The sequence below is a fragment of the Rhinatrema bivittatum genome, chromosome 2, assembly GCF_901001135.1.
Source record: "Rhinatrema bivittatum chromosome 2, aRhiBiv1.1, whole genome shotgun sequence".
NCBI classification, from domain to species: Eukaryota; Metazoa; Chordata; class Amphibia; order Gymnophiona; family Rhinatrematidae; genus Rhinatrema; species Rhinatrema bivittatum.
This window is the reverse complement of record NC_042616.1, coordinates 822,004,332-822,031,695: the sequence shown is the minus strand read 5'-3', so window position 1 is coordinate 822,031,695 and position 27,364 is coordinate 822,004,332. Positions and strand designations below refer to the sequence as shown.

General features: G+C 46.1%; 1 protein-coding gene across 1 annotated transcript in view; it reads right to left on the bottom strand.

Moving 5' to 3' along the window:
• LOC115083419 (zinc transporter 2-like) overlaps positions 1-27,364 on the bottom strand; it is a 106,792-nt gene that overhangs the window by 38,775 nt on the left and 40,653 nt on the right. The window contains exons 3-5 of the mRNA XM_029587224.1: positions 25,928-26,074; positions 9,404-9,557; positions 4,934-5,150 (exon numbers count right to left, since the gene is read on the bottom strand). Of these exons, the coding sequence (XP_029443084.1) occupies positions 4,934-5,150; positions 9,404-9,557; positions 25,928-26,074 (518 nt within the window). The remainder of the gene's footprint in view (positions 1-4,933; positions 5,151-9,403; positions 9,558-25,927; positions 26,075-27,364) is intronic.

The following is a 27,364-nucleotide window of genomic DNA, read 5'->3' as shown; positions in this document are numbered from 1 at the left end:
GCCCTTGTTTAGCTAGAGAGCGTAAATAGGTTAGAGTAGGGGGAGATACAATTCCCTTTGAAGGGTGTGAAATGGACCTGGATTCTTTATTATGTGGCAGGGTCACCAGTCCGGTCCTCAATAAGACCTGGGTGAGCCCTTGTTTAGCTAGAGAGAGTGAATAGGTTAGAGTAGGGGGAGGATCCATTCCCTTTGAGGGGTGTGAAAAGGACCTGGATTCTTTATTATGTGGCAGGGTCACCAGTCCTGCCCTCAATAAGACCTGGGTCACCCCTTGTTTAGCTAGAGAGAGTGAATAGGTTAGAGTAGGGGGAGATACCATTCCCTTTCAGGGGTGTGAAATGGACCTGGATTCTTTATTACGTGGCAGGGTCACAGGTCCTGTCCTCAATAAGACCAGGGTGACCCCTTGTTTAGCTAGAGAGAGTGAATAGGTTTGAGTAGGGGGAGGATCCATTCCCTTTGAGGGGTGTGAAATGGACCTGGATTGTTTATTATGTGGCAGGGTCACCAGTCCTGTCCTCAGTAAGACCTGGGTCACCCCTTGTTTAGCTAGAGAGAGTGAATAGGTTAGAGTAGGGGGAGATACCATTCCCTTTGAAGGGTGTGAAATGGACCTGGATTCTTTATTATGTGGCAGGGTCACAGGTCCTGCCCTCAATAAGACCTGGGTCACCCCTTGTTTAGCTAGAGAGAGTGAATAGGTTAGAGTAGGGGGAGATACCATTCTCTTTGAGGGGTGTGAAATGGACCTGGATTCTTTATTATGTGGCAGGGTCACAGGTCCTGCCCTCAATAAGACCTGGGTCACCCCTTGTTTAGCTAGAGAGAGTGAATAGGTTAGAGTAGGGGGAGATACCATTCCCTTTGAGGGGTGTGAAATGGACCTGGATTGTTTATTATGTGGCAGGGTCACAGGTCCTGCCCTCAATAAGACCTGGGTCACCCCTTGTTTAGCTAGAGAGAGTGAATAGGTTAGAGTAGGGGGAGATACCATTCCCTTTGAGGGGTGTGAAATGGACCTGGATTGTTTATTATGTGGCAGGGTCACAGGTCCTGCCCTCAATAAGACCTGGGTGAGACCTTGTTTAGCTAGAGAGAGTGAATAGGTTAGAGTAGGGGGAGATACCATTCCCTTTGAGGGGTGTGAAATGGACCTGGATTCTTTATTATGTGGCAGGGTCACAGGTCCTGCCCTCAATAAGACCTGGGTCACCCCTTGTTTAGCTAGAGAGAGTGAATAGGTTAGAGTAGGGGGAGATACCATTCTCTTTGAGGGGTGTGAAATGGACCTGGATTGTTTATTATGTGGCAGGGTCACCAGTCCTGTCCTCAGTAAGACCTGGGTCACCCCTTGTTTAGCTAGAGAGAGTGAATAGGTTAGAGTAGGGGGAGATACCATTCCCTTTGAAGGGTGTGAAATGGACCTGGATTCTTTATTATGTGGCAGGGTCACAGGTCCTGTCCTCAGTAAGACCTGGGTGAGCCCTTGTTTAGCTAGAGAGAGTGAATAGGTTAGAGTAGGGGGAGATACCATTCCCTTTGAGGGGTGTGAAATGGACCTGGATTCTTTATTATGTGGCAGGGTCACAGGTCCTGCCCTCAATAAGACCTGGGTGAGCCCTTGTTTAGCTAGAGAGAGTGAATAGCTTAGAGTAGGGGGAGGATCCATTCCCTTTGAGGGGTGTGAAATGGACCTGGATTCTTTATTATGTGGCAGGGTCACAGGTCCTGCCCTCAATAAGACCTGGGTAAGCCCTTGTTTAGCTTGAGAGAGTGAATAGGTTAGAGTAGGGGGAGATACCATTCTCTTTGAGGGGTGTGAAATGGACCTGGATTCTTTATTATGTGGCAGGGTCACAGGTCCTGTCCTCAATAAGACCTGGGTGAGCCCTTGTTTAGCTAGAGAGCGTGAATAGGTTAGAGTAGGGGGAGATACCATTCCCCTTGAGGGGTGTGAAATGGACCTGGATTCTTTATTATGTGGCAGGGTCACTGGTCCTGCCCTCAATAAGACCTGGGTGACCCCTTGTTTAGCTAGAGAGAGTGAATAGGTTAGAGTAGGGGGAGATACCATTCTCTTTGAGGGGTGTGAAATGGACCTGGATTCTTTATTATGTGGCAGGGTCACCAGTCTGGTCCTCAATAAGACCTGGGTGAGCCCTTTTTTAGCTAGAGAGAGTGAATAGCTTAGAGTAGGGGGAGGATCCATTCCCTTTGAGGGGTGTGAAATGGACCTGGATTCTTTATTATGTGGCAGGGTCACAGGTCCTGTCCTCAATAAGACCTGGGTGACCCCTTGTTTAGCTAGAGAGAGTGAATAGGTTAGAGTAGGGGGAGATACCATTCCCTTTGAGGGGTGTGAAATGGACCTGGATTCTTTATTATGTGGCAGGGTCACAGGTCCTGCCCTCAATAAGCCTGGGTGACCCCTTGTTTAGCTAGAGAGAGTAAATAGGTTAGAGTAGGGGGAGATACCATTCCCTTTGAGGGGTGTGAAATGGACCTGGATTCTTTATTATGTGGCAGGGTCACCAGTCCTGTCCTCAGTAAGACCTGGGTCACCCCTTGTTTAGCTAGAGAGAGTGAATAGGTTAGAGTAGGGGGAGATACCATTCTCTTTGAGGGGTGTGAAATGGACCTGGATTCTTTATTATGTGGCAGGGTCACCAGTCCTGTCCTCAATAAGACCTGGGTGAGCCCTTGTTTAGCTGGAGAGAGTGAATAGGTTAGAGTAGGGGGAGATACCATTCCCTTTGAGGGGTGTGAAATGGACCTGGATTCTTTATTATGTGGCAGGGTCACCAGTCCTGCCCTCAATAAGACCTGGGTGAGCCCTTGTTTATCTAGAGAGAGTGAATGTATAAAGTCAGAGTATATATATGCGCTTGTATAAAGTCAGAATATATATATGCACTTGTATAAAGTCAGAGTATATATATGCACTTGTATAAAGTCAGAATATATATATGCACTTGTATAAAGTCATAGTATATATATGCGCTTGTATAAAGTCAGAATATATATATGCACTTGTATAAAGTCACAGTATATATATGCGCTTGTATAAAGTCAGAATATATATGCACTTGTATAAAGTCAGAGTATATATATGTGCTTGTATAGAGTCAGAGTATATATATGCACTTGTATAAAGTCAGAATATATATATGCACTTGTATAAAGTCACAGTATATATATGCGCTTGTATAAAGTCAGAATATATATGCACTTGTATAAAGTCAGAGTATATATATGTGCTTGTATAGAGTCAGAGTATATATATGCACTTGTATAAAGTCAGAGTATATATATGTGCTTGTATAAAGTCAGAGTATATATATGCACTTGTATAAAGTCAGAGTATAAAGTCAGAATATATATATATGCACATGTATAAAGTCAGAGTATAAAGTCAGAGTATATATATGTGCTTGTATAAAGTCAGAGTATATATATGCGTTTGTATTATGTTTGATTTTGATGTTGAAATCCACCTCAAACAAATTTTCTGGTAAGAGTGCGGAATATAAAAGCTTTTGTAAATAAATAAAGAGGAGGTAGCAGGGAGCAAAGAAAATCCACTGTGTTCCCTAATCTTGTCCCTCTGCTTTTGTCATTTAGGGACGTAAGAAGGGGTAAGCATGGAACAGATAGAGCAGAGCAAAGACGCTTGTGCCCTAGACCTTCTACTCTGTTGTCCTTTGTCAGAGCGAGGCACAGGGGTAGGGACGATGGCACCAACGGTGCCTAGGGGTGGCAAAATCCTTCATCTGTCACTATCTCTAACATGATCTGATGTTACATTTACCCAGTCACTATTGGCATAATTGAAATCTCCCATTATTACTGCACTGCCAAATTGGTTAACTTCCCTAATTTCCCTTAGCATTTCATCATCCACCTTATCATTCTGGCCAGAAGGACGGTGGTATACTCCTATCACTATACTCTTACCCAACACACACAAGATTTCATGCTTACTACGTTAGATGTAATACTAAGTTTTTTTGGTTTATCTATAATGCTTTTTAGGCATGCCTTGTTATATGTATCCCTCATATTCGATGTAATTTCTAACTTTAGTTCTCTGTAAACCGACGTGACATGTACTATTACATGAACATCGGTATAGAAAAGCCTTTAAATAAATAAATAAAAAAGATTTCTACCCATATAGATTCTACTGTGCATTTAATCTCTTGCAGGATCTTTATCTTGTTGGACTCTATGCCATCCTGGACATAAAGTACCACCTCGCGCCTAAGTTGATCCACCCTCTCATTGAGGTATAATTTGTACCCCGGTATAGCACTATCCCATTGGTTGTCCTCCTTTCACTATGTCTCTGAGATGCCAATTAAGTCTATGTCATCATTCACTGCTATACACGCTAATTCTCCCTTCTTACTTCTTAGACTTCTGGCATTGGCATACACACATTTCAATGTTTGTATTAACAACCTGCTTTTCAGTTGACAGAGATAATTTGGAATTCTTTAGCTCAGGTGATTTTTTACGTATAGACACATGGACTAGGTTTGCTTTTAATGGAACCTCACTGTCAGGATGCCCTAACTCTCCTGTTTCATTAGTCTCCTTCAAAGATACCTCCCTCTGAACCATGAGCTGCTGAACGACTGTTGGCTTTCCCCTTCGTTGTAGTTTAAAAGCTGCTCTATCTCCTTTTTGAAAGTTAGTGCCAGCAGCCTGGTTCCACCCTGGTTAAGGTGGAGCCCAGCCCTTCGGAAAAGTCTCCCCCTTCCCCAAAAGGTTGGCTAGGTCCTTACAAAACTGAAACTTTCCTCCCTGCATCATCGTCTCATCCATGCATTGAGATGAATGTTGATATGTTAGCACTTCCCTCTCTTGTCTTCTAAGAGATCTTATTGGTGCACGGGGGTGTTTTTGCTGTCTCAGTGAATTTAAGTACCTTAACGTAAATGATGATGGCAGCGACTAGTACCCCGAGACTCTGTAGTAAATCTCCAATCACATGGATGAAAGCTGCTCTCACACTGGTGTTGCCGTGGGGACTGAGGTGCTCAGCATAGCCTCCATTTCTGCTGGGACTGTCCTCAATCTTTTCATAACTCGGGTCATGGCTGTGCCCGTGGAATGTGGTGGATTGGTGGAGGATGTAGGCCATTCTAGAACAGAAACAGAAATTAAGTTTTATTTAGGTAGGTATCCTCTCCAAGCTGAATGAGTTAATTCAGCCAATGCTAATGAAATAGTGGATTGATTGGAGCAGTACCTTCAGGATGATGCGAGCTAACGAGACCAGGATTAGTGTGCTTAATTAGTAGGGATGTGCAGAGCAAAAGTTTAAGTTCATATGTCCATAAGTCGAAAGGGGGTCCCATTTGCGGTCAATATGGACATATGGAGAATTCCATAATTTGAGTCTATGTCCATACGTGCAAATAAAAATTTAAACCCCTCACCCTCCTTAATCCCCCCCCAAAGACTTACCACAACTCCCTGGTGATCCAGCGAGGAGTGAGGACGCCATTTCTGAAATCCTTTGCGAGGAGCACGTGACGTCGGCGCCACGTCGGAGTGACGCGGCGTCACGTGATTCCCCGCGGGTTCGCGCCGGAAGGCTCGTTCGGCCCAAAAGGAACTTTTGGCCAGCTTGGGGGGGTCACCCCAATAAACTCTGTTTATTGTAACGCCTTATCCGCGACAGTTTTGTTCTTTGGAAACCGACCTGATTTGATACTTGTATTAAGAAGGTCGGTATATAAAAATCTTAAATAAATAAATAAATAAATATAACATAAGCTGGATAACATATCCACATGCTTTCCAGCCCTGGATCCCTGCTGGGGGTCATGCTGTTATTATAACTTTATATAACATAAGCTGGATAACATATCCACATGCTTTCCAGCCCTGGATCCCTGCTGGGGGTCATGCTGTTATTATAACTTTATATAACATAAGCCGGATAACATATCCACATGCTTTCCAGCCCTGGATCCCTGCTGGGGGTGCAGGAGTCTCCTACTCGCTCCTAGTATCATGCTGTTATTATAACTTTATATAACATAAGCTGGATAACATATCCACATGCTTTCCAGCCCTGGATCCTTGCTGGGGGTGCAGGAGTCTCCTACTCGCTCCTAGTATCATGCTGTTATTATAACTTTATATAACATAAGATGGATAACATATCCACATGGTTTCCAGCCCTGGATCCTTGCTGGGGGTGCAGGAGTCTCCTACTCGCTCCTAGTATCATGCTGTTATTATAACTTTATATAACATAAGCTGGATAACATATCCACATGCTTTCCAGCCCTGGATCCCTGCTGGGGGTGCAGGAGTCTCCTACTCACTCCTGGTATCATGCTGTTATTATAACTTTATATAACATAAGCCGGATAACATATCCACATGCTTTCCAGCCCTGGATTCCTTCTGACCCCCTGCTGGGGGTGCAGGAGTCTCCTACTCACTCCTAGTATCATGCTGTTATTATAACTTTATATAACATAAGCTGGATAACATATCCACATGCTTTCCAGCCCTGGATCCCTGCTGGGGGTGCAGGAGTCTCCTACTCGCTCCTGGTATCATGCTGTTATTATAACTTTATATAACATAAGCTGGATAACATATCCACATGCTTTCCAGCCCTGGATCCCTCCTGACCCCCTGCTGGGGGTGCAGGAGTCTCCTACTCACTCCTAGTATCATGCTGTTATTATAACTTTAGATAACATAAGATGGATAACATATCCACATGCTTTCCAGCCCTGGATCCCTGCTGGGGGTGCAGGAGTCTCCTACTCGCTCCTAGTATCATGCTGTTATTATAACTTTATATAACATAAGCTGGATAACATATCCACATGCTTTCCAGCCCTGGATTCCTTCTGACCCCCTGCTGGGGGTGCAGGAGTCTCCTACTCGCTCCTAGTATCATGCTGTTATTATAACTTTATATAACATAAGCTGGATAACATATCCACATGCTTTCCAGCCCTGGATTCCTTCTGACCCCCTGCTGGGGGTGCAGGAGTCTCCTACTCACTCCTAGTATCATGCTGTTATTATAACTTTATATAACATAAGCTGGATAACATATCCACATGCTTTCCAGCCCTGGATTCCTTCTGACCCCCTGCTGGGGGTGCAGGAGTCTCCTACTCGCTCCTAGTATCATGCTGTTATTATAACTTTATATAACATAAGCTGGATAACATATCCACATGCTTTCCAGCCCTGGGTCCCTGCTGGGGGTGCAGGAGTCTCCTACTTGCTCCTAGTATCATGCTGTTATTATACCTTTATATAACATAAGCCGGATAACATATCCACATGCTTTCCAGCCCTGGGTCCCTGCTAGGGGTGCAGGAGTCTCCTACTCGCTCCTAGTATCATGCTGTTATTATACCTTTATATAACATAAGATGGATAACATATCCACATGCTTTCCAGCCCTGGGTCCCTGCTGGGGGTGCAGGAGTCTCCTACTCGCTCCTAGTATCATGCTGTTATTATACCTTTATATAACATAAGATGGATAACATATCCACATGCTTTCCAGCCCTGGGTCCCTGCTGGGGGTGCAGGAGTCTCCTACTCGCTCCTAGCATCATGCTGTTATTATAACTTTATATAACATAAGTTGGATAACATATCCACATGCTTTCCAGCCCTGGATCCCTGCTGGGGGTGCAGGAGTCTCCTACTCGCTCCTAGTATCATGCTGTTATTATAACTTTATATAACATAAGATGGATAACATATCCACATGCTTTCCAGCCCTGGATCCCTCCTGACCCCCTGCTGGGGGTGCAGGAGTCTCCTACTCACTCCTAGTATCATGCTGTTATTATAACTTTATATAACATAAGATGGATAACATATCCACATGCTTTCCAGCCCTGGATCCCTCCTGACCCCCTGCTGGGGGTGCAGGAGTCTCCTACTCGCTCCTGGTATCATGCTGTTATTATACCTTTATATAACATAAGCTGGATAACATATCCACATGCTTTCCAGCCCTGGATCCCTGCTGGGGGTGCAGGAGTCTCCTACTCGCTCCTAGTATCATGCTGCTATTATAACTTTATATAACATAAGCTGGATAACATATCCACATGCTTTCCAGCCCTGGGTCCCTGCTGGGGGTGCAGGAGTCTCCTACTCGCTCCTAGTATCATGCTGTTATTATAACTTTGTATAACATAAGATGGATAACATATCCACATGCTTTCCAGCCCTGGATCCCTCCTGACCCCCTGCTGGGGGTGCAGGAGTCTCCTACTCACTCCTAGTATCATGCTGTTATTATAACTTTATATAACATAAGATGGATAACATATCCACATGCTTTCCAGCCCTGGATCCCTCCTGACCCCCTGCTGGGGGTGCAGGAGTCTCCTACTCGCTCCTGGTATCATGCTGTTATTATACCTTTATATAACATAAGCTGGATAACATATCCACATGCTTTCCAGCCCTGGATCCCTGCTGGGGGTGCAGGAGTCTCCTACTCGCTCCTAGTATCATGCTGTTATTATAACTTTATATAACATAAGCTGGATAACATATCCACATGCTTTCCAGCCCTGGGTCCCTGCTGGGGGTGCAGGAGTCTCCTACTCGCTCCTAGTATCATGCTGTTATTATACCTTTATATAACATAAGCCGGATAACATATCCACATGCTTTCCAGCCCTGGGTCCCTGCTGGGGGTGCAGGAGTCTCCTACTCGCTCCTAGTATCATGCTGTTATTATAACTTTATATAACATAAGCCGGATAACATATCCACATGCTTTCCAGCCCTGGATCCCTGCTGGGGGTGCAGGAGTCTCCTACTCACTCCTAGTATCATGCTGTTATTATACCTTTATATAACATAAGATGGATAACATATCCACATGCTTTCCAGCCCTGGGTCCCTGCTGGGGGTGCAGGAGTCTCCTACTCGCTCCTAGTATCATGCTGTTATTATACCTTTATATAACATAAGATGGATAACATATCCACATGCTTTCCAGCCCTGGGTCCCTGCTGGGGGTGCAGGAGTCTCCTACTCACTCCTAGTATCATGCTGTTATTATAACTTTATATAACATAGGATGGATAACATATCCACATGCTTTCCAGCCCTGGGTCCCTGCTGGGGGTGCAGGAGTCTCCTACTCGCTCCTAGTATCATGCTGTTATTATAACTTTATATAACATAAGATGGATAACATATCCACATGCTTTCCAGCCCTGGATCCCTCCTGACCCCCTGCTGCGGGTGCAGGAGTCTCCTACTCGCTCCTAGTATCATGCTGTTATTGTAACTTTATATAACATAAGCTGGATAACATATCCACATGCTGGCTCTCTATATTTCTTTCCTCTGTATCTCAAACCATAGTAACAGGACTCACATGAGGTTGACTCCCACAGCACAGCCAGATGTGATCAGCATGACATGTCCATGGATCTCAAAGTCGTTACTGATGATCCTTGCTGTGGCAAGATAAACCAGCACACCAGTCACAATCCAGATGGAAACCACCGAGGCCAGTGCCCCAAGAATCTCTGCAAAGCATGCAAGACAAGGCAGCGAATCAACTTCTGCAGAGGAAGTGCGTGAGGTCTCTGTTCCCTGTAAGCTGATGTGTGCAGGAGGCCCTGACGGAGCAGTCACATAGGGACAGCGAGGCAGCCATGAGACAATCTGGCACCATCACTCTTACTGACCCCCATCTTTCCCTCAGACAAGCCGGATTTGTTTCTGTTTTTTGCTTCCCATAAATTCCAGTCTTTCATTTTGTCTTTTAAACGCACTCAATTATTCTCCTGAGGTACTTGAGCTCTTCCGTTCCCAAATACCTATTCAGCAGCAGGCATCTATGTAACTCTGTTTCTCTCTGAAGGGAAAAGTAATATTCTAGGCCTTGAATTTCAAAGCAACTAGCAAGAGAGGTATTCATGGGGTGGGGGATCAGAGGTGAAGGAGGGAAAGCATTCTCATGTAAACTTTCAATTCTCAAAAGTATCTGCGTAAATGTTCAGGCAGAAAGTTACACCTACTCGGGACAACCTGTGAATTTTCAACGTAGAGTTATGTGCGTAAGGTGAAAATATGGGATTGTCTGTATGGTACAAAATTCAAACAATTATTTTCTGCACGTGTCTAGTAAGCTTTTGCTAAGAATAGAAATGCAATCGGAATTTTCTACCCTGCTTGTGACCAGGTTTTCATGTTGTGTTCAGATATCAGGAGGCTCCTTAATAAACCAGAGCGGAATCCAGGCTGATCCTTTCTCCCAACTCAAGGGGACAGATTGGGAGGATAACTTTCAATCATGTACACATGATGGTATATGCATGCATATATGAGCATGCATAGTTTTTCCATAGTATATTATAACCTGTGTATATCACAAATGCATGTATTATAAAATACCTGTATGTTTACTCTGAAACATATGCACATATCTATGCTTACACACAAATAAATGCAATGCATTGATACCTCTTATGCAAATGCATGAATAAATATATCTACTTTTCCTACCAATTTTAATAATATATACTTGTACATTTTATGTGCAAAAGACAAGAAAGACTTACTTGCATAAGACCTGATATATGCATGTAAGTCAGCCAATTTTAATATATCCGCACATAAATTAGTACAGCAGTTCATCTAGTCCTTCCTGGTTCTTCAGCCTGAGCTCCCACCCAGTGCGCACTGCATCACATACACCAGATAATTAACAGATGTAAAAATACATGAGCAAATTGGAAAATGTACGCACGCTTCTTTTCATATAGCAAAAAATGTGTGTAAGTGCTGGCCCCTCCCTGGAATGCACCTAGATTACTTCCTTATTATTTATTTATTTATTTATTTATTTATTTATTTGTTTTTATATACCGCCGCTCATCAGAGATATCACGTCGGTGTACATAGAACAAAAATCCGCAATTGCGTTGTACATAAAACAGTAAGAAAACAACTGAGAAACTTTACATTAAAACAGTTAAATGCATTAACAAAAAACATGTTATAAAGATATAAATAGATATATGGTGATAATATTATATGGATTAGTTGTAATATTACAATTTATTATAGAATCAAGGGAGAATTGTAGGGGGGGAAAAGGAGTGAGGGAGTATGAGTTTAAATAGGGGAAGAAGAGAATAAGGTAAAGGAGGAAGGGATTATATACATGTAAGGCTGTTAAAAACAGCAAATTCTTCGGTTTTATAAAATAGCAAGAAAGGTGCTAGGGATGAAAAAGGTAGGAATGAAACTGGTGTTGACTGCTGTAAGATGGAGGTAGGAGTGAGGGGTCAGGGAGGGGGGTGACATCTTCAGTGTCTTAACTTAATGGATAAAAGATTGAGGAGGTATAAAGGGGAGGGTAAGTAGGGCTGAGAAGGAACATGTGAAGGTCATGTGTAGGCTTTAGTGAAGAGCCATGTCTTGAGCTTTTGCTTAAAGGTTTTTGGGGACATGCGCATATGGATGCATGCAAAGGGGAAAATCCATGGGGTAGATTTTCAAACCGCGCGATTTGGCGTACTTTTGCTGGCACATCAGGCGCAAGCAAAAGTACGCTGGATTTTAGCAGATACGCGCGGAGCCGCGTATCTGCTAAAATCCCTGTGCGCCAGCGGGCCGCAGGCGCGCCGGGACGCAACCTGGGGGCGGGTCCGGAGGGCGCGGCCATGCCCCTGGACCACCCCGGGCCGTAACCACGCCCCCCGGGCCCGCCCCCGAAACGCTCCCGACACGCCCCGAGAACGCCGCGCGGATCGGGCCCGCCCCCCGACATGCCCCCCTCAGAAAACCCCGGGACTTACGCGAGTCCCGGGGCTCTGCGCGCGCCGGTAGGCCTATGTAAAATAGGCCCACCAGCGCGCAGGGGCCTGCTCGCCTAAATCCACCCGGATTTAGGCGGATTTAGGCGAGCAGGGCTCTTAAAATCTGCCCCCATGTGTATTTGTGACATTTATAAAATACAGAGCATCTTATGCAAGTCTATGCGCATTTTTACACAGGCAAAGTTTAGAAAAGCTACCCTATGTATTTTGGCCTATCTCAAAGTAAAGTATTCATGGCCAATGCAGTCTTCCAAGGATGAAAGCAATCTTGTGCCAACCTGGCATTCCAAGGATGGGAAACGTTATCCTGTCTCTCTGACTGTGCCAGAAAGTGCACACAGGAAGTCAGCAATGCTTTTAAGCAGCTACGTGCCCCAGGAGTATGGGTAAACAAAAGTGTACTTTCCAGCCTTTTAGCCATTCTACACTCTTTCCTGAATGCCTCTATTTTCCAAGGATGAAAGCAATCTTGTGCCGACCTGGCATTCTAAGGATGGGAAACGTTATCCTGTCTCTCTGACTGACTGTGCCAGAAAGTGCACACAGGAAGTCAGCAATGCTTTTAAGCAGCTACGTGCCCCAGGAGTATGGGTAAACAAAAGTGTACTTTCCAGCCTTTTAGCCATTCTACACTCTTTCCTGAATGCCTCTATTTTTTGCCAAATTACTAAGGCAATGCTCTCTGAAACCATGAGGACAAGAGAAGATAATTTAAGGGTGGGGGAGAGTGAGAGTTCATGGCAGCCCTAGTCCTGGCCCCATTCTTCCACCCCCCCAGTTCTGCTTCATTTTTGTCTACTAATTAAGGTTTGTTTATGCAATGTTATGTTACATTATGTTGTGTTAAAATTTTTTTATTTTATTTTTTTTATTTAACATTTTTTACATACGGAGGTTCTGGTAACAAGTTACCAATCACTCCGGTTTACATATAACTTTGGGATGACATAACACATGTGTCTTACATATAACAAGGAAATGAAGAACTGGGTAAATAATTAAATAAATTAAATTAAATTGCTTAAAACATTAAGAGAAACAACATTTTAACTTAATGAAATCTAACATACTAGCATACTAGCGATTCGATTAAAAGATACTAAAAGAATTATGACGGCACAAAAAGAGCAAATGGTCCATTCAATCAACCAGCAAATTGTTATAATACTAACTGCCGCTCCTTGCAGGTTACCCCCATGTTTCTGTTAAGTGAAGTAACTGCCACTCCGTGCAGGTTACCCCCATGTTTCTGTTAAGTGTAGTAACTGCCGCTCCGTGCAGGTTACCCCCATGTTTCTGTTAAGTGTAGTAACTGCCGCTCCGTGCAGGTTACCCCCATGTTTCTGTTAAGTGTAGTAACTGCCGCTCCGTGCAGGTTACCCCCATGTTTCTGTTACGGGTAATAACTGTCGTTCCATGCAGGTTACCCCCATGTTTCTGTTAAGGGTAGTAACTGCCGTTCCATGCAGGTTACCCCCATGTTTCTGTTAAGGGTAGTAATTGCCGCTCTATGCAGGTCACTCCCATGTTTCTGTTAAGGGTAGTAACTGCCACTCCATGCAGGATACCCCCATGTTTCTGTTAAGTGTAGTAACTGCCGCTCCGTGCAGGTTACCCCCTTGTTTCTGTTAAGTGTAGTAACTGCCGCTCCATGCAGGTTACCCCCATGTTTCTGTTAAGTGTAGTAACTGCCGCTCCGTGCAGGTTACCCCCATGTTTCTGTTAAGGGTAGTAACTGCGGTTCCATGCAGGTTACCCCCATGTTTCTGTTAAGGATAGTAACTGCCGCTCCATGCAGGTTACCCCCATGTTTCTGTTAAGTGTAGTAACTGCCGCTCCGTGCAGGTTACCCCCATGTTTCTGTTAAGTGTAGTAACTGCCGCTCCATGCAGGTTACCCCCATGTTTCTGTTAAGGGCAGTAACTGCCGCTCTGTGCAGGTTACCCCCATGTTTCTGTTAAGGGTAGTAACTGCTGCTCCGTGCAGGTTACCTCCATGTTTCTGATAAGGGGAGTAACTGCCGCTCCATGCAGGTTACCCCCATGTTTCTGTTAAGGGTAATAACTGCCGCTCCGTGCAGGTTAGCCCCATGTTTCTGTTAAGGGCAGCAACTGCCGCTCCATGCAGGTTACCCCCATGTTTCTGTTAAGGGTAGTAACTGCTGCTTCATGCAGGTTATCCCCATGTTTCTGTTAAGTGTAGTAACTGCCGTTCCATGCAGGTTACCCCCATGTTTCTGTTAAGGGTAGTAACTGCCACTCCATGCAGGATACCCCCATGTTTCTGTTAAGTGTAGTAACTGCCGCTCCGTGCAGGTTACCCCCTTGTTTCTGTTAAGTGTAGTAACTGCCGCTCCATGCAGGTTACCCCCATGTTTCTGTTAAGTGTAGTAACTGCCGCTCCGTGCAGGTTACCCCCATGTTTCTGTTAAGGGTAGTAACTGCGGTTCCATGCAGGTTACCCCCATGTTTCTGTTAAGGATAGTAACTGCCGCTCCATGCAGGTTACCCCCATGTTTCTGTTAAGTGTAGTAACTGCCGTTCCATGCAGGTTACCCCCATGTTTCTGTTAAGGGCAGTAACTGCCGCTCTGTGCAGGTTACCCCCATGTTTCTGTTAAGGGTAGTAACTGCGGTTCCATGCAGGTTACCTCCATGTTTCTGATAAGGGGAGTAACTGCCGCTCCATGCAGGTTACCCCCATGTTTCTGTTAAGGGTAATAACTGCCGCTCCGTGCAGGTTAGCCCCATGTTTCTGTTAAGGGCAGCAACTGCCGCTCCATGCAGGTTACCCCCATGTTTCTGTTAAGGGCAGCAACTGCCGCTCCGTGCAGGTTACCCCCATGTTTCTGTTAAGGGTAGTAACTGCTGCTTCATGCAGGTTATCCCCATGTTTCTGTTAAGTGTAGTAACTGCCGTTCCATGCAGGTTACCCCCATGTTTCTGTTAAGGGCAGTAACTGCCGCTCCGTGCAGGTTACCCCCATGTTTCTGTTAAGGGCAGCAACTGCCGCTCCATGCAGGTTACCCCATTGTTTCTGTTAAGGGCAGCAACTGCCGCTCCGTGCAGGTTACCCCCATGTTTCTGTTAAGGGTAGTAACTGCTGCTTCATGCAGGTTATCCCCATGTTTCTGTTAAGTGTAGTAACTGCCGTTCCATGCAGGTTACCCCCATGTTTCTGTTAAGGGCAGTAACTGCCGCTCCGAGCAGGTTACCCCCATGTTTCTGTTAAGGGCAGCAACTGCCGCTCCATGCAGGTTACCCCCATGTTTCTGTTAAGGGTAGTAACTGCTGCTTCATGCAGGTTATCCCCATGTTTCTGTTAAGTGTAGTAACTGCCGTTCCATGCAGGTTACCCCCATGTTTCTGTTAAGGGTAGTAACTGCCACTCCATGCAGGATACCCCCATGTTTCTGTTAAGTGTAGTAACTGCCGCTCCGTGCAGGTTACCCCTTTGTTTCTGTTAAGTGTAGTAACTGCTGCTCCATGCAGGTTACCCCCATGTTTCTGTTAAGTGTAGTAACTGCCGCTCCGTGCAGGTTACCCCCATGTTTCTGTTAAGGGTAGTAACTGCGGTTCCATGCAGGTTACCCCCATGTTTCTGTTAAGGATAGTAACTGCCGCTCCATGCAGGTTACCCCCATGTTTCTGTTAAGTGTAGTAACTGCCGCTCCATGCAGGTTACCCCCATGTTTCTGTTAACTGTAGTAACTGACGTTCCATGCAGGTTACCCCCATGTTTCTGTTAAGGGCAGTAACTGCCGCTCTGTGCAGGTTACCCCCATGTTTCTGTTAAGGGTAGTAACTGCGGTTCCATGCAGGTTACCTCCATGTTTCTGATAAGGGGAGTAACTGCCGCTCCATGCAGGTTACCCCCATGTTTCTGTTAAGGGTAATAACTGCCGCTCCGTGCAGGTTAGCCCCATGTTTCTGTTAAGGGCAGCAACTGCCGCTCCATGCAGGTTACCCCCATGTTTCTGTTAAGGGCAGCAACTGCCGCTCCGTGCAGGTTACCCCCATGTTTCTGTTAAGGGTAGTAACTGCTGCTTCATGCAGGTTATCCCCATGTTTCTGTTAAGTGTAGTAACTGCCGTTCCATGCAGGTTACCCCCATGTTTCTGTTAAGGGCAGTAACTGCCGCTCCGTGCAGGTTACCCCCATGTTTCTGTTAAGGGCAGCAACTGCCGCTCCGTGCAGGTTACCCCCATGTTTCTGTTAAGGGTAGTAACTTCTGCTTCATGCAGGTTATCCCCATGTTTCTGAAGTGTAGTAACTGCCGTTCCATGCAGGTTACCCCCATGTTTCTGTTAAGGGCAGTAACTGCCGCTCCGAGCAGGTTACCCCCATGTTTCTGTTAAGGGCTTCTGTTAAGAAATCACTGGGACTGTTTCAACAGGGTGTAGATGGTGATGTTAAAATTAGTGGTTTTATAGGCAGCCAGGGGGGCTGGAATAAGGAGCAGGGTCCTCAGGAGAAAGGGATATACGAGGAACTGCAGGAGATTGACACAGCAGGGGCCAAGAAGGCTAGATCCCCAGGGGGTGGGACTGAACCCACCAACCAGCGGCCAAAGATAGAAATGGCCTGGAAGGGTCCTAAAAAGGAGAGAGAGGAATGCTTATGGGGCCCGCAGCCAGACCAGGTTAAGGAAGACTGCCCGTGTGAGGAAGTACACAGAGAGGGGCAGGAGATTAAGGTGGCAAAGTTAGGGTCTAGCACAGGAAGTGTCGTACGTAGAGGAGCCCAAGGGACACACCAAAGAAATGGGAAAAAAGGTAGAAGCCGGGGGGGGGGGGGCAGTACCTCTTGCCAGATTTGTGGAGAAGACAGCCATGTAGGGAAGGCTTGTCCCAAAGACCCACTGGAAATGCTATACAGAGAGTGGGTTGGGGAAGGGACGGACCTTGAGGGGTCTCCGCATGGAAGGGGTGAGAGTATAGGCACCCTCAACGTTTGTACCCAGGTTGAGAATAGGGGTGGTTTTAAGGCGGAACAGTCGAGGGGTGTTTTGCACGGTTTTAGTAAGGACAATAAGACCCAGAAGATGGAGGGGGGTCACGCGAGGCAGATAATGATGGGGGAGGATGGAGAGAATACCTCACAGTCTCAAGGTGCAGGTGACCCAGATGTCTTCCCGGGGGTTTGTCTTTCAGCAGAATCCCACGAGGTAGGAGAGGCACACTCTGGGCAGGAAGGGGCAGTAGAGGGGAATAAAAGGGAGGAATTTCTCCAAGCTTGTTTCCCAGCCAGAGAAGGGGGCCTGGCTCCAGAGGGGTTGAGCACTGCTGATACTGAACAGGAAAGCAGCACCAGTGACAACGTAGTAAGAGACTCCCTTTGCAGTGGTCAAAAGGGGGAGGGTTATTTGAAGATAGGGAGTGTGGAAGGAAGCCTAGAAGTAGGTAAGACTCCAGGTCTAAAGGGGAAGAAAGCAAGAAAGAAGCAAGCTGATTTTGGGAAGAGGATAGAAGAAGAGAAAGTTTCCTCAGTACAAGGCATCCGGGTTGAGCAGGAGAGTCTGCGCAAGCCAGTGGGAAGAGTGGATCAGGACTCTGTAGGAGGGTCCTTGGCCCAACAACTAGCACTAGCCCTTCAGGAGAAGGTGAAGGTAGAGCTGGAGTTGGGGACAGCCCTGAGTTTATTGCAGCAGCAGATAGAACAAAATCAGCAGTTGCAGTTGCTAATGTCCGGATTACTCGATAGCCATTCGGCCACTAAGGGGGAAGTTGCATGCCTGCAGGGGAAGCTGCAGCAAGCACAGCAGAGTAATGCTGAGTCAGAAGAAAGGTGGACAAGGGTGATAGAGGAACAGAGGAGTATGCAGGAAGCTGTGGTGAAAAGGTGGGAGGCAAAGTGCCAGGAGCTCTCTGACCTTGTAGCCACCCAGCAGCAACTTCGGGAAACTGCTGAAGAGGAAGCTGCTAGATTAAAACAGTTATTAGATCAGGAGGCTGAGGTGCATGCTACTCAGCAACGGGAGATGGAAGACAGGTTCAAGGGGCTGCAAGACCAAAATTACAAGATTTTGGAGGAAAAGGCAGCGCTGGAGGTCTCAGTTGACGCCAGGGTCAGACAGCTAACTCAGAAAGAAGAGGAACGGCAACTTCAGGTTACTGCACTGCAGGAGGCTCTGGACGCAGAAAAGTTGTTACGCAGGGAGGCGGAGATCGAGAAAATGAATTTGAATCTAGAGTTAGAGAAGTTGAAAGAAGAGCAGAGAGCATGCTTAGATACCAGCGAGACTCAGTGTGCATTTCACTCGGGGTCTACCTGTCCAGTCAAGTCCAGAGCAGTGAGGCCAGAAGTTAGTGAAGTATCTGAAGCCCAAGGCCATCACGGTCAGACTCAATCAGGTGGGGGGGAGGATGGCCCCTACCTGGGGGAGAAGGGTCAGTTGCCAGTGGAGTGGGACAAGCAGACTTTGGGAATCCAGGATGAGGAACAGCCCTGTGGCCTAGTGCAGTCGGTTGAGGAAGGCCCGGCATTGCAGAGGTGGGGAGACAAGACAAATCAGCTTCAGGGAGAACTGCAAGATATTTCAGGGGGGTTGCCAAGGGAAGAGGAGATTATGCAGCTCGCTAGAGAACGCACTCTCTTAAGAGCAGACTCACGGGAGCCCCGCAAGCCAGATCAAGAGGAAACCGAGCGGCCTCAACCAGCTGACAGGGGAAAAGGCCAGTTTCAGGAGGGAAAGGAGGCATCATGGTTCCAGATAATAAGGGGAGTGAGCTGGTGGAGACAGAATAGATTAGGAATATCTGGGGGATATAGGGGTTGGGGCCAGCCACTCAAAGGTATGGGTAACAGCAAAGTCCCAGTAGTAATCTTTGACACATCCTCTGCCAGGAATAGAAAGGACAGAGGGTGGTGGACTTTCAAGAAATCAGAGAAATTCCTTATGGTGGAGTATCAAAGACTCAGAACAAACCAGAGGAGAGTAGATGAGGCTACTGCTTATAAAGCCTTCCTACATATCCCTATTGGTAGCCGGTGGGAAGTAGGGATGTGAATCGTTTTTTGACGATTTAAAATATCGTCCGATATATTTAAAATCGTCAAAAATCGTTAGGGCCACGATACAATACCAATTCCCCCGATTTATCGTCAAAAAATCGTAAATCGGGGGAAGGGGGAGGGCAGGAAAACCGGCACACTAAAACCCCCTAAAACCCACCCCCGACCCTTTAAATTAAACCCCCCCCCCCCCCGAACCCCCCCCCCCCAAATGCCTTAAATTACCTGGGGGTCCAGCAGCGGTCCGGAACGGCAGCGGTCTGGAACGGCCTCCTGCCGCGAATCATGTTGTCTTCAGCCGGCGCCATTTTTCAAAATGGCGGCAAAAAATGGCGGCGGCCATAGACCAACACGATTCGACTGCAGGAGGTCGTTCCGGACCCCCGCTGGACTTTTGGCAAGTCTTGTGGGGGTCAGGAGGCCCCCCCAAGCTGGCCAAAAGTCCCTGGGGGTCCAGCGGGGGTCCGGAAAACGATCTCCTGCCGTGAATCGTTTTCCGTACGGAAAATGGCGCCGGCAGGAGATCGACTGCAGGAGGTCGTTCAGCGGCGGTCCGGAACCCCCGCTGAACGACCTCCCGTTGGAATGGGAGTGTATTTTCGCTGCTTTGTTCATCATTTAATGATCAAATTGAATACTTGCTATAATTTTTCGTCCTGTTACAACATCCATAATAGAGGACGATGCAATTGAAGCCTATAACCCAGTGCTTTACTATACCTTTAATGATAATAACACAACCTGATAGAAGACTGAGGTTGGCGAAACCGGATGCCGGCATTGCGTATATAAACCGGAAGAGCTGCCATGCTTTGGATAAAATGGCCGTCGAGGATGGCGACCGGAGATAAAATCAGGCACAACAAATGGAACCGCAAGAACAGCCATTGCTGAAGACCCGTTTTTCTTGGATTAAACGCTACCCCTGAAGCAGGACCAGGGCGGTCCGAAACACGATCGTGTCGGGACGATGTCAAATGACGAATAGAGCGTTGGGAACTTCACAAGAGATGAGTACTTTGCATGAATGACTATGAGTACTATGAATGATTGATCATACAAACGTGAGAGCTTTACTCTGTCTAAAATTGTGGCATGGTGATGCAAAAATTAACAATCGGGGTCTACTAATATTTTATAGAAAAAACTCAAAAAAGTTTTTCCAAAAAAAGTAAAGAAAACTAAAAAAAAAGAGTAGTTTCGTGATAGTTTCGTGATTAATAAAGTAATTTTGGACCTGTAAACTACTAATGGGTCTGGATGTGTTACAGACTCACGTAGATCAGAGGTCCTGCAAATACAAAATCAATTACAATTAGCAATTGCATGTGGTTCTACAGTATTATTGTTGATAAATATAATACCAGGTACCTTAGTTGGTTTGATGTAGGGTAGGGCCAGCCAGTGAAAAGGCTCTTTTTGTTGTGGAGGTAAGTTTAGTGGATTTGATCGGAGCGTTCCTTGATGGGTGGAACGAGTAGGTCTTATGGAGGTACGTGGTGTGAATGGAGGGTTGATCCAGTGAGTGCTCTCATTTATGATGCATTTATGGATGAGGGATAAGGTTTTGTATAGGATTCTTGATTTAATTGGTAGCCAATGTAGCCCTATGAGTGTTGGTGTGATATGGTCTCTCTTTTTAGAGTTTGTAAGGATGCGTGCTGAGGCATTCTGTAAAAGTTGTAAAGGTTTGGTATGGGTGGCAGGGAGGCCAAGGAGAAGGGCATTACAATAGTCTATTTTGGAAAAAATAATAGACTGTAGAACGTTGCGAAAGTCGGTGAAGTAAAGCAATGGTCTGAGTTTTTTGATCATTTGCAGCTTGAAGTAGCAGTCACTGAGGATAGATTTTATAAAGGGTTTAAGGGTGAGTTGGTCATCAATCAAAACACCCAGGCTACGAGTGTGAGTGGGGAAGGTTGTGGATGAGTAGGATGGGGGAATGGGTGGTAAAGGGCGTTTAGAGGAGATGATGAGGAGTTCAGTTTTCTGAGGATTGAGAGTCAGGTGCATGTCAGTGAGTAGTTGGTTAATAGAGGTGAGGCAGGATTCCCAGTTTTGGAGGGCGGTTTGAAGGGAGTCTGTAAAGGGGAGGAGAATTTGCACATCATCTGCGTAGATGAAGTGTTTGATACCTAGACTGGTAAGGAGATTGGCAAGAGGGAGCATGTATAAGTTAAATAATGTTGAGGAGAGAGAGGAACCTTGGGGAACGCCTCGGTCAAGGCTGATCGGGTCAGATTCATAATTATCAATAGTAACTGAGTAGTGTCGATTTTGTAGGTAGGACTTTAACCATGAAAGAGCAGTTCCAGTGATACCAATACTCATGAGGATATTAATAAGGATCTTGTTTATTTATTTATTTATTTATAGTTTTTATATACCGGGAGTTCCTGTATACAATACATATCACTCCGGTTTACAGATAACAGTAAGAACTACTGCCGGGGGCAGTTTACATGGAACAAATCAGAACACTTGATCTAAATAAATAGTAAAAGAACAAAACTGCTGGGGGCAGTTTACATGGAACAAATCTTGGAACAAATCAGAACACTTGTGATTAAGTGTTTAATCTTGTGATTAACAGTATCAAAAGTTGCGGAAATGTCTAACATGGCCAGAATATAGGAGTTACCACTGTCCATTCCTTTGATTATAGTGTCTGTTAGGGAAAGAAGCAAGGTTTCAGTACTGAGGTGTTTCCGGAAACCATATTGTGTGGAAGAGAGGATATTATGTTGGTCAAGATATTCTGATAGGCGAGAATTGACTAGTTTTTCTAGGATTTTGGAGAGGAAATAGAGATTGGAGATAGGTCTGAAATTAGATAAAATAGAGGGATCAAGATTGGATTTTTTAAGAATAGGTTTAACCACAGCTTGTTTTAGTATGTTAGGGACAGAGCCTTGTTCCAAGGATTGGTTGAGTATGTTAGAGAGAGGTTTAGAAATGGTTTTAGGAATAGATAAGAGGAGCTTGGTGGGAATAGTTTCAGAAGGGTGTGAGGAAGGTCTCATCTTTTTTAATATATTTTCTATTTCCAGGGAGGAGGAGAGTTCAAAGGACGAGAGTGTAGCTGACTGAGTGATATTGGGAAGTATCACATTGTCAGAGCTGAGGGAAAACTGAGCGGTGATTGAGGTGACTTTGTTTAGAAAGAAGTAAGCTGATTCATTGCACCGCTTTTTAGATGTAGGTTCTTGTGGTTGGGTTAGAGTGGAACTGGTAAGGTTAGATATCATAGTGAAGAGAGCCTTGGCGTTGTATTGTAGATTGTGAATTTTTTTTGCATAATATTCTCGCTTAGTTTGAAGAATAGCTTTCCTGTAATTGTGCATGAGTTGATAGTAGGAGGTTTTTGCAGCTGGGGAGGGGTGTTTACGCCAATGTCTTTCTGAGGTTCTGAGGAGTGTTTTGAGATTTTTGAGTTCAGGTGAGTACCATGGTTTTTTGTTTAGTTGGGCAGGTTTAATAGTTTTCAAAGAAATAGGGCAGGTTTGGTTCACAATATTAAGGGTAACCTTGAACCAGGTGGAGATGGCGTTGTCAGCTGAGGAGAGGTAAATTTGGTCGGGTATGCTTGAGCATGCTGTTGTGAGGATATCTAAAGGACAAGTTTTTCGGTATTCAAAGGAGCGTGGTTGAGGTGAGAGGGAGGGAGGGGGTAGGCTGTTTAGTGCGAGGGTAGTTTTAATGATGGTGTGGTCAGACCATGGTACGGAAAGACATGATGGGGAGTTGAGAGTATTGATGGCGGAGTTAGTGAAAATGAGGTCAAGGGTGTGACCAGCCTTGTATGTGGGGGAGTGTATAATTTGTGTAAATCCCATCGCTTCAAGAGAGGAGATGAAGGCTTCACAAGCTGGAGATTGCAGATACTCAGTTTAGATTATTGTTCCCCTTGGTGAGAATGATGTGGCACATAGCTGGAACAGCTGGGACAGAAAGCACTGTCACTTCATAATTTATAGTATATCTGAACGTGGTTTTGTTTTTTTGAAGATTACAAGCTGGATTTGATTTTTGTATTTTCAGTGTAATGTTTCTTATATTAAAGATAATTTTAAGGAATGGAATATTAAGGCCTGAGCCCAGAGACCTCATCTGTAAATGGACCCAGATACCTCTCTTTCAGGCCGATGCAATATGGACACACAAAAAACTTGCGTCCAAACTGGACATACAGGGGTAGATTTAAAAAAAAAAGCGCGTTCGCGTACTTTTGTTCGCGCACCAGGTGCAAACAAAAGTACGCTGGATTTTACAAGATACGCGCGTAACCGCACGTATCTTCTAAAATCCTGGATCGGCGCGCGCAAGGCTGCCGATTTTGGGCAGCCGGTGCGCGCCGAGCCGTGCAGCCTGTCTCCGTTCCCTCCGAGGCCGCTCCGAAATCGGAGCGGCCTCGGAGGGAACTTTCTTTCGCCCTCCCCTCCCCTTCCCCTCCCTTCCCCTACCTAACCCACCCCCCCCGGCCCTATGTAAACCTCCCTCCACCTTTATCCATGGATTTACGCCTCCCGGAGGGAGACGTAAATCCACGCGCGCCAGGGGGCTGCTGGCGCGCCGAGACCCAACCCAGGGGCGGTTCAGGAGGGCGCGGCCTCACCCCCGGAACGCCCTGGGCCGAAACCACGCCCCCGGGCCCGCCCCCGAAATGCCCCATCCCGCCCCCAAAACGCCGCGTCATTCGGCCCCGCCCCCGACACGCCCCCTAAAAAAACCCCGGGACTTACGCGCGTCCCGGGGCTCTGCGCGCGCCGGCAGCCTATGCAAAATAGGCGCGCCGGTGCGCGAGGGCCCTGCTCGCATAAATCCAGGCGGATTTACGCGAGCAGGGCTTTTAAAATCCGCCCCACATTTTTTAACTGTGTGCACAATCATCTCCCCTGGGTATCCGATGCAATAAACAAAATTAGCTGCTGCTGCACTAAAAAGGATGCACTGTGGATAAATTGTAGGCATCCCTAGCATGTCCATGTCATCTGGTGCCCAGGAGACAAGGCTGTGCATGGGATAGGAAATGGACGCTCAATTTACGAGCATCCGTTGTATCTCGCAGCCCAGAGCGTGTATATTGTACGCCCTGAAATTTTTTTTTATGTCAAAACATTTTTTTGCATAGTGCTGCTTTCTATGGTTCTTCCTGTTTAGTATCGCAATGATATTAAGTAGGAGAAACCACAGAAAAGCAGTTTTTATGGTTTTTAAGTTGAGCCCTTGACATGCAGGATGATTTTATGCCTGCTCCGAGAAGATGAAAAATTTTCCGTGTTAAAAAGCGTGCCTTGGGTGCACGGGGATTTTTTGCATCGCAGGGGAAGAGCTAATATTCTCATCTACATGGAATTTACTTGTGATGACTGCTATTAGCTATGCACAAGTTTGGAAGCGCCGATCCCCTTATTGCATCAGGGGTTATGGACGTGCATCCAAAACATGCGTCTGAATACTCATTAACCTGTGCGTTGGGCTGGACGCACTTCATCCCTTTATTCCTTGGTCTTGACTAGGGGTGCAAAACCTCCCCCTTCCCCAGAAATCTGAGCATTGAAAGCAGCATAAGTGAAATAGTAGAGATTGTGCAAGCTAGGGTGTACTACCGTGTTTCCCCGAATATAAGACAGCGTCTTACTTTCTTTTTACCCCCAAAAGTCCCACTATGTCTTACTTTCAGGGTATGTCTTATATTGGAAAAACAGTCGAATTTTTTAAATACCTGTCGGAGGGCCGCGTGGGTCCAGGCGGCCGGCGGGAGCCGGGTGGTCGCGTGTTAAATCTAGGCCGCGGGCGGGTGGGCGCTTGTTCCGGGCGGCGGGGGGGGGGGGGGGAGCGGGTGGACGCGCGTTAGTTCGAGACGGCCGGCGGGCGGCGGGTGGTCGCGTGTTAAATCTAGGCCGGGTCGCACAGGCGCGCATTCATTCACTGCCGGTGGGGCAGCCCCCACCGGCAGTGAATGAATGCGACCCCTGCGATTCGATGCTCAAGGCAGTCACATGCCGTGACGTCACGGCATGTGACTGCCTTGAGCATCGAATCGCAGGGGTCGCACAGGCGCGCCTGTGCGACCCGGCCTAGATTTAACACGCGACCACCCGCCGCCCGTCTCGAACTAACGCGCGTCCACCCGCCCCCCCCCCCTGCCGCCGCCTGGAACAAGCGCCCACCCGCGGCCTAGATTTATGGTAACACGCGACCACCCGGCTCCCGCCGCCAGCCGCCTGGACCCACGCGGCCCTCCGACAGGTATTTAAAAATAATTTTTTTACTACGTCTTACTTTCGGGGGATGTCTTACATTAGCCGACCCCCCTAAAATTCCCACTACGTCTTACTATCAGGGGTGTCTTACTATCGGGAAACACGGTAGCAGCCAGGCGCTGTGGGGTCTCGTCCCTCACAGGAATCCTGTACCGGAGGAGGGGGTGGGATGGAAGCAGACCCTTTAAACATGCCCCAGTTTGCAGTCCTTCCGCTGAATTTTCGGTCATGTTGTACCTCTGGTTGCACTGTCACTCTGCTCCTCCTCCTGGAGACCCTCCTCCTCTCCTCAGTCTCAATGGTATGCAGGAGACCCTCTTTCTGCCCTGGAGGCCCAACACAGATTAAGAGTGGAGGAGTAGCCTAGGGGATAGAGAAGTGGCCAGCAAACCAGGAAAAGCAGGTTTCAAATCCTGGTGCTGCTCCTTGTACCTTGGGCAAGTCACTTCACCCTCCATTGCCTCAGATACAATCTTAGGAGGTCATTTACTAAACGTTTTGACCCATTTTGTGTCTATGAGAAAAATGCTTAGTAAAGAGGACTCTTAAATTGTGCTCCCTCTGGAGATAGGAAAATAGCTACAGTACCTGAATGTAATCCACTTTGAAGTGCCTGATAGTGGAATATAAATACATAAAATAAGATGCCACAATTCATATTTTGTGAGAAATTCCACAGAAGCTATGGAGGTAAATGATGTGGATGTGAGTATGAGCATGGATTTTTTAAAATGAGGGTGAGTTGGAAGGTCAGGGAAGACAGTGATGCATATGGTCTGGTGCATCCTTACCAGATCGATGCCAGCCAAAGTTCATGGTCTTGGTTGGAGTCCGGGAAGAGATCCACAAGGAAAAGAGACTGACGCACATACTGCCCAGATCTGTCAGCAAGTGAGCTGCGTCTGTCATAATGGCCAGGCTGTGGGCCAGGTAGCCTCCTAGAAAATGGAAGAGGTTCAGCTTTCAGTGCTCCAGCGCAAGAAATGGGGGCCTTAATGAGACAGATAGGAATTCAGAACAATATCCTTTCTTTTCATCATAGGCACGGATTCACTAAGGAAGGGGTTGGCATTTGCAGCCCTTGAATACCACAAACCGGTTGGGATTTCAAGATATCCATACTGAATATTCATGAGATACATTTGTATTCATCATCTCCATTGCATGCAAATACATCTCATGCATATTTATTGTGGATATGCTGAAAACCCGATTGGCTTTGGTTCCAGACTAGTGTTGCCTACCCTTGCGTTAATGTTTTTTCTCCCGTTCTGTGTCTATGGTAAAAGATCTTCATGACTCAGCCCCATAAACTCCTAATGTACTTTTTTCAGATGAAATCAGACGCAGACGTGTGAGGTAATAAAACCCCATGCATGGCTTCCTGTTAGTTGGGTGCTAAATTGGGTTACTATTTGGCATGGCTGATCATTATTTGCAATGTTAGTATAATTCAACAATCAAGTCTCTTGTGCCCAAATGAAATTCAGGCTGGTGCTAGGCATTTTCTGATTTTTTAAGTTTCAATGAAAGCAATGTAATAATGAAAGACAATACAATAAGAAGTTAAACAGGAGCGAAAACATACCACCCAAAATACGAAGTACATCATTCAGCAAAGAAAGGTAGAACATATATAACATATTACAATATCACAATTCCTCACCACCCTGATGCTGCTCTAGGTAACATTTGATAGAGTGGAAACAGATCCCACTTCTTTACTAAAAAGTTTCAAAAAAGTATCCCCGACTCTAGGCACTTTGTAGTTTGTATCACGCACAAGATATGTAATTAATTCCATATAAATACAGACCAGCATGCTTGGATCCACCCTTCAAGAAGGTTTAAATGGAAACTTCTGAAATCTAGCTACCATACACCTTGCCACAACAATTTCTTCCCCCCTCCTGCAAAAATACTTCGCGCATTCAATCATACAAATTTTGACAAGCTACCACAAAATCCCCAAATCTCTTTAACCAAAAAACACTGGAGAGGTTCCTCCTATTAGTGTTTGCAACCAGTATCTGACCCATGTATATCTGTACACATATAGTTATCCTCGCCAGTATGATCCTATTAGTGTTTGCAACCAGTATCTGACCCATGTATATCTGTACACATATAGTTATCCTCGCCAGTATGATCCTATTAGTGTTTGCAACCAGTATCTGACCCATGTATATCTGTACACAAATTGTGCCCTGTGTTCTTTTTCTGCATCA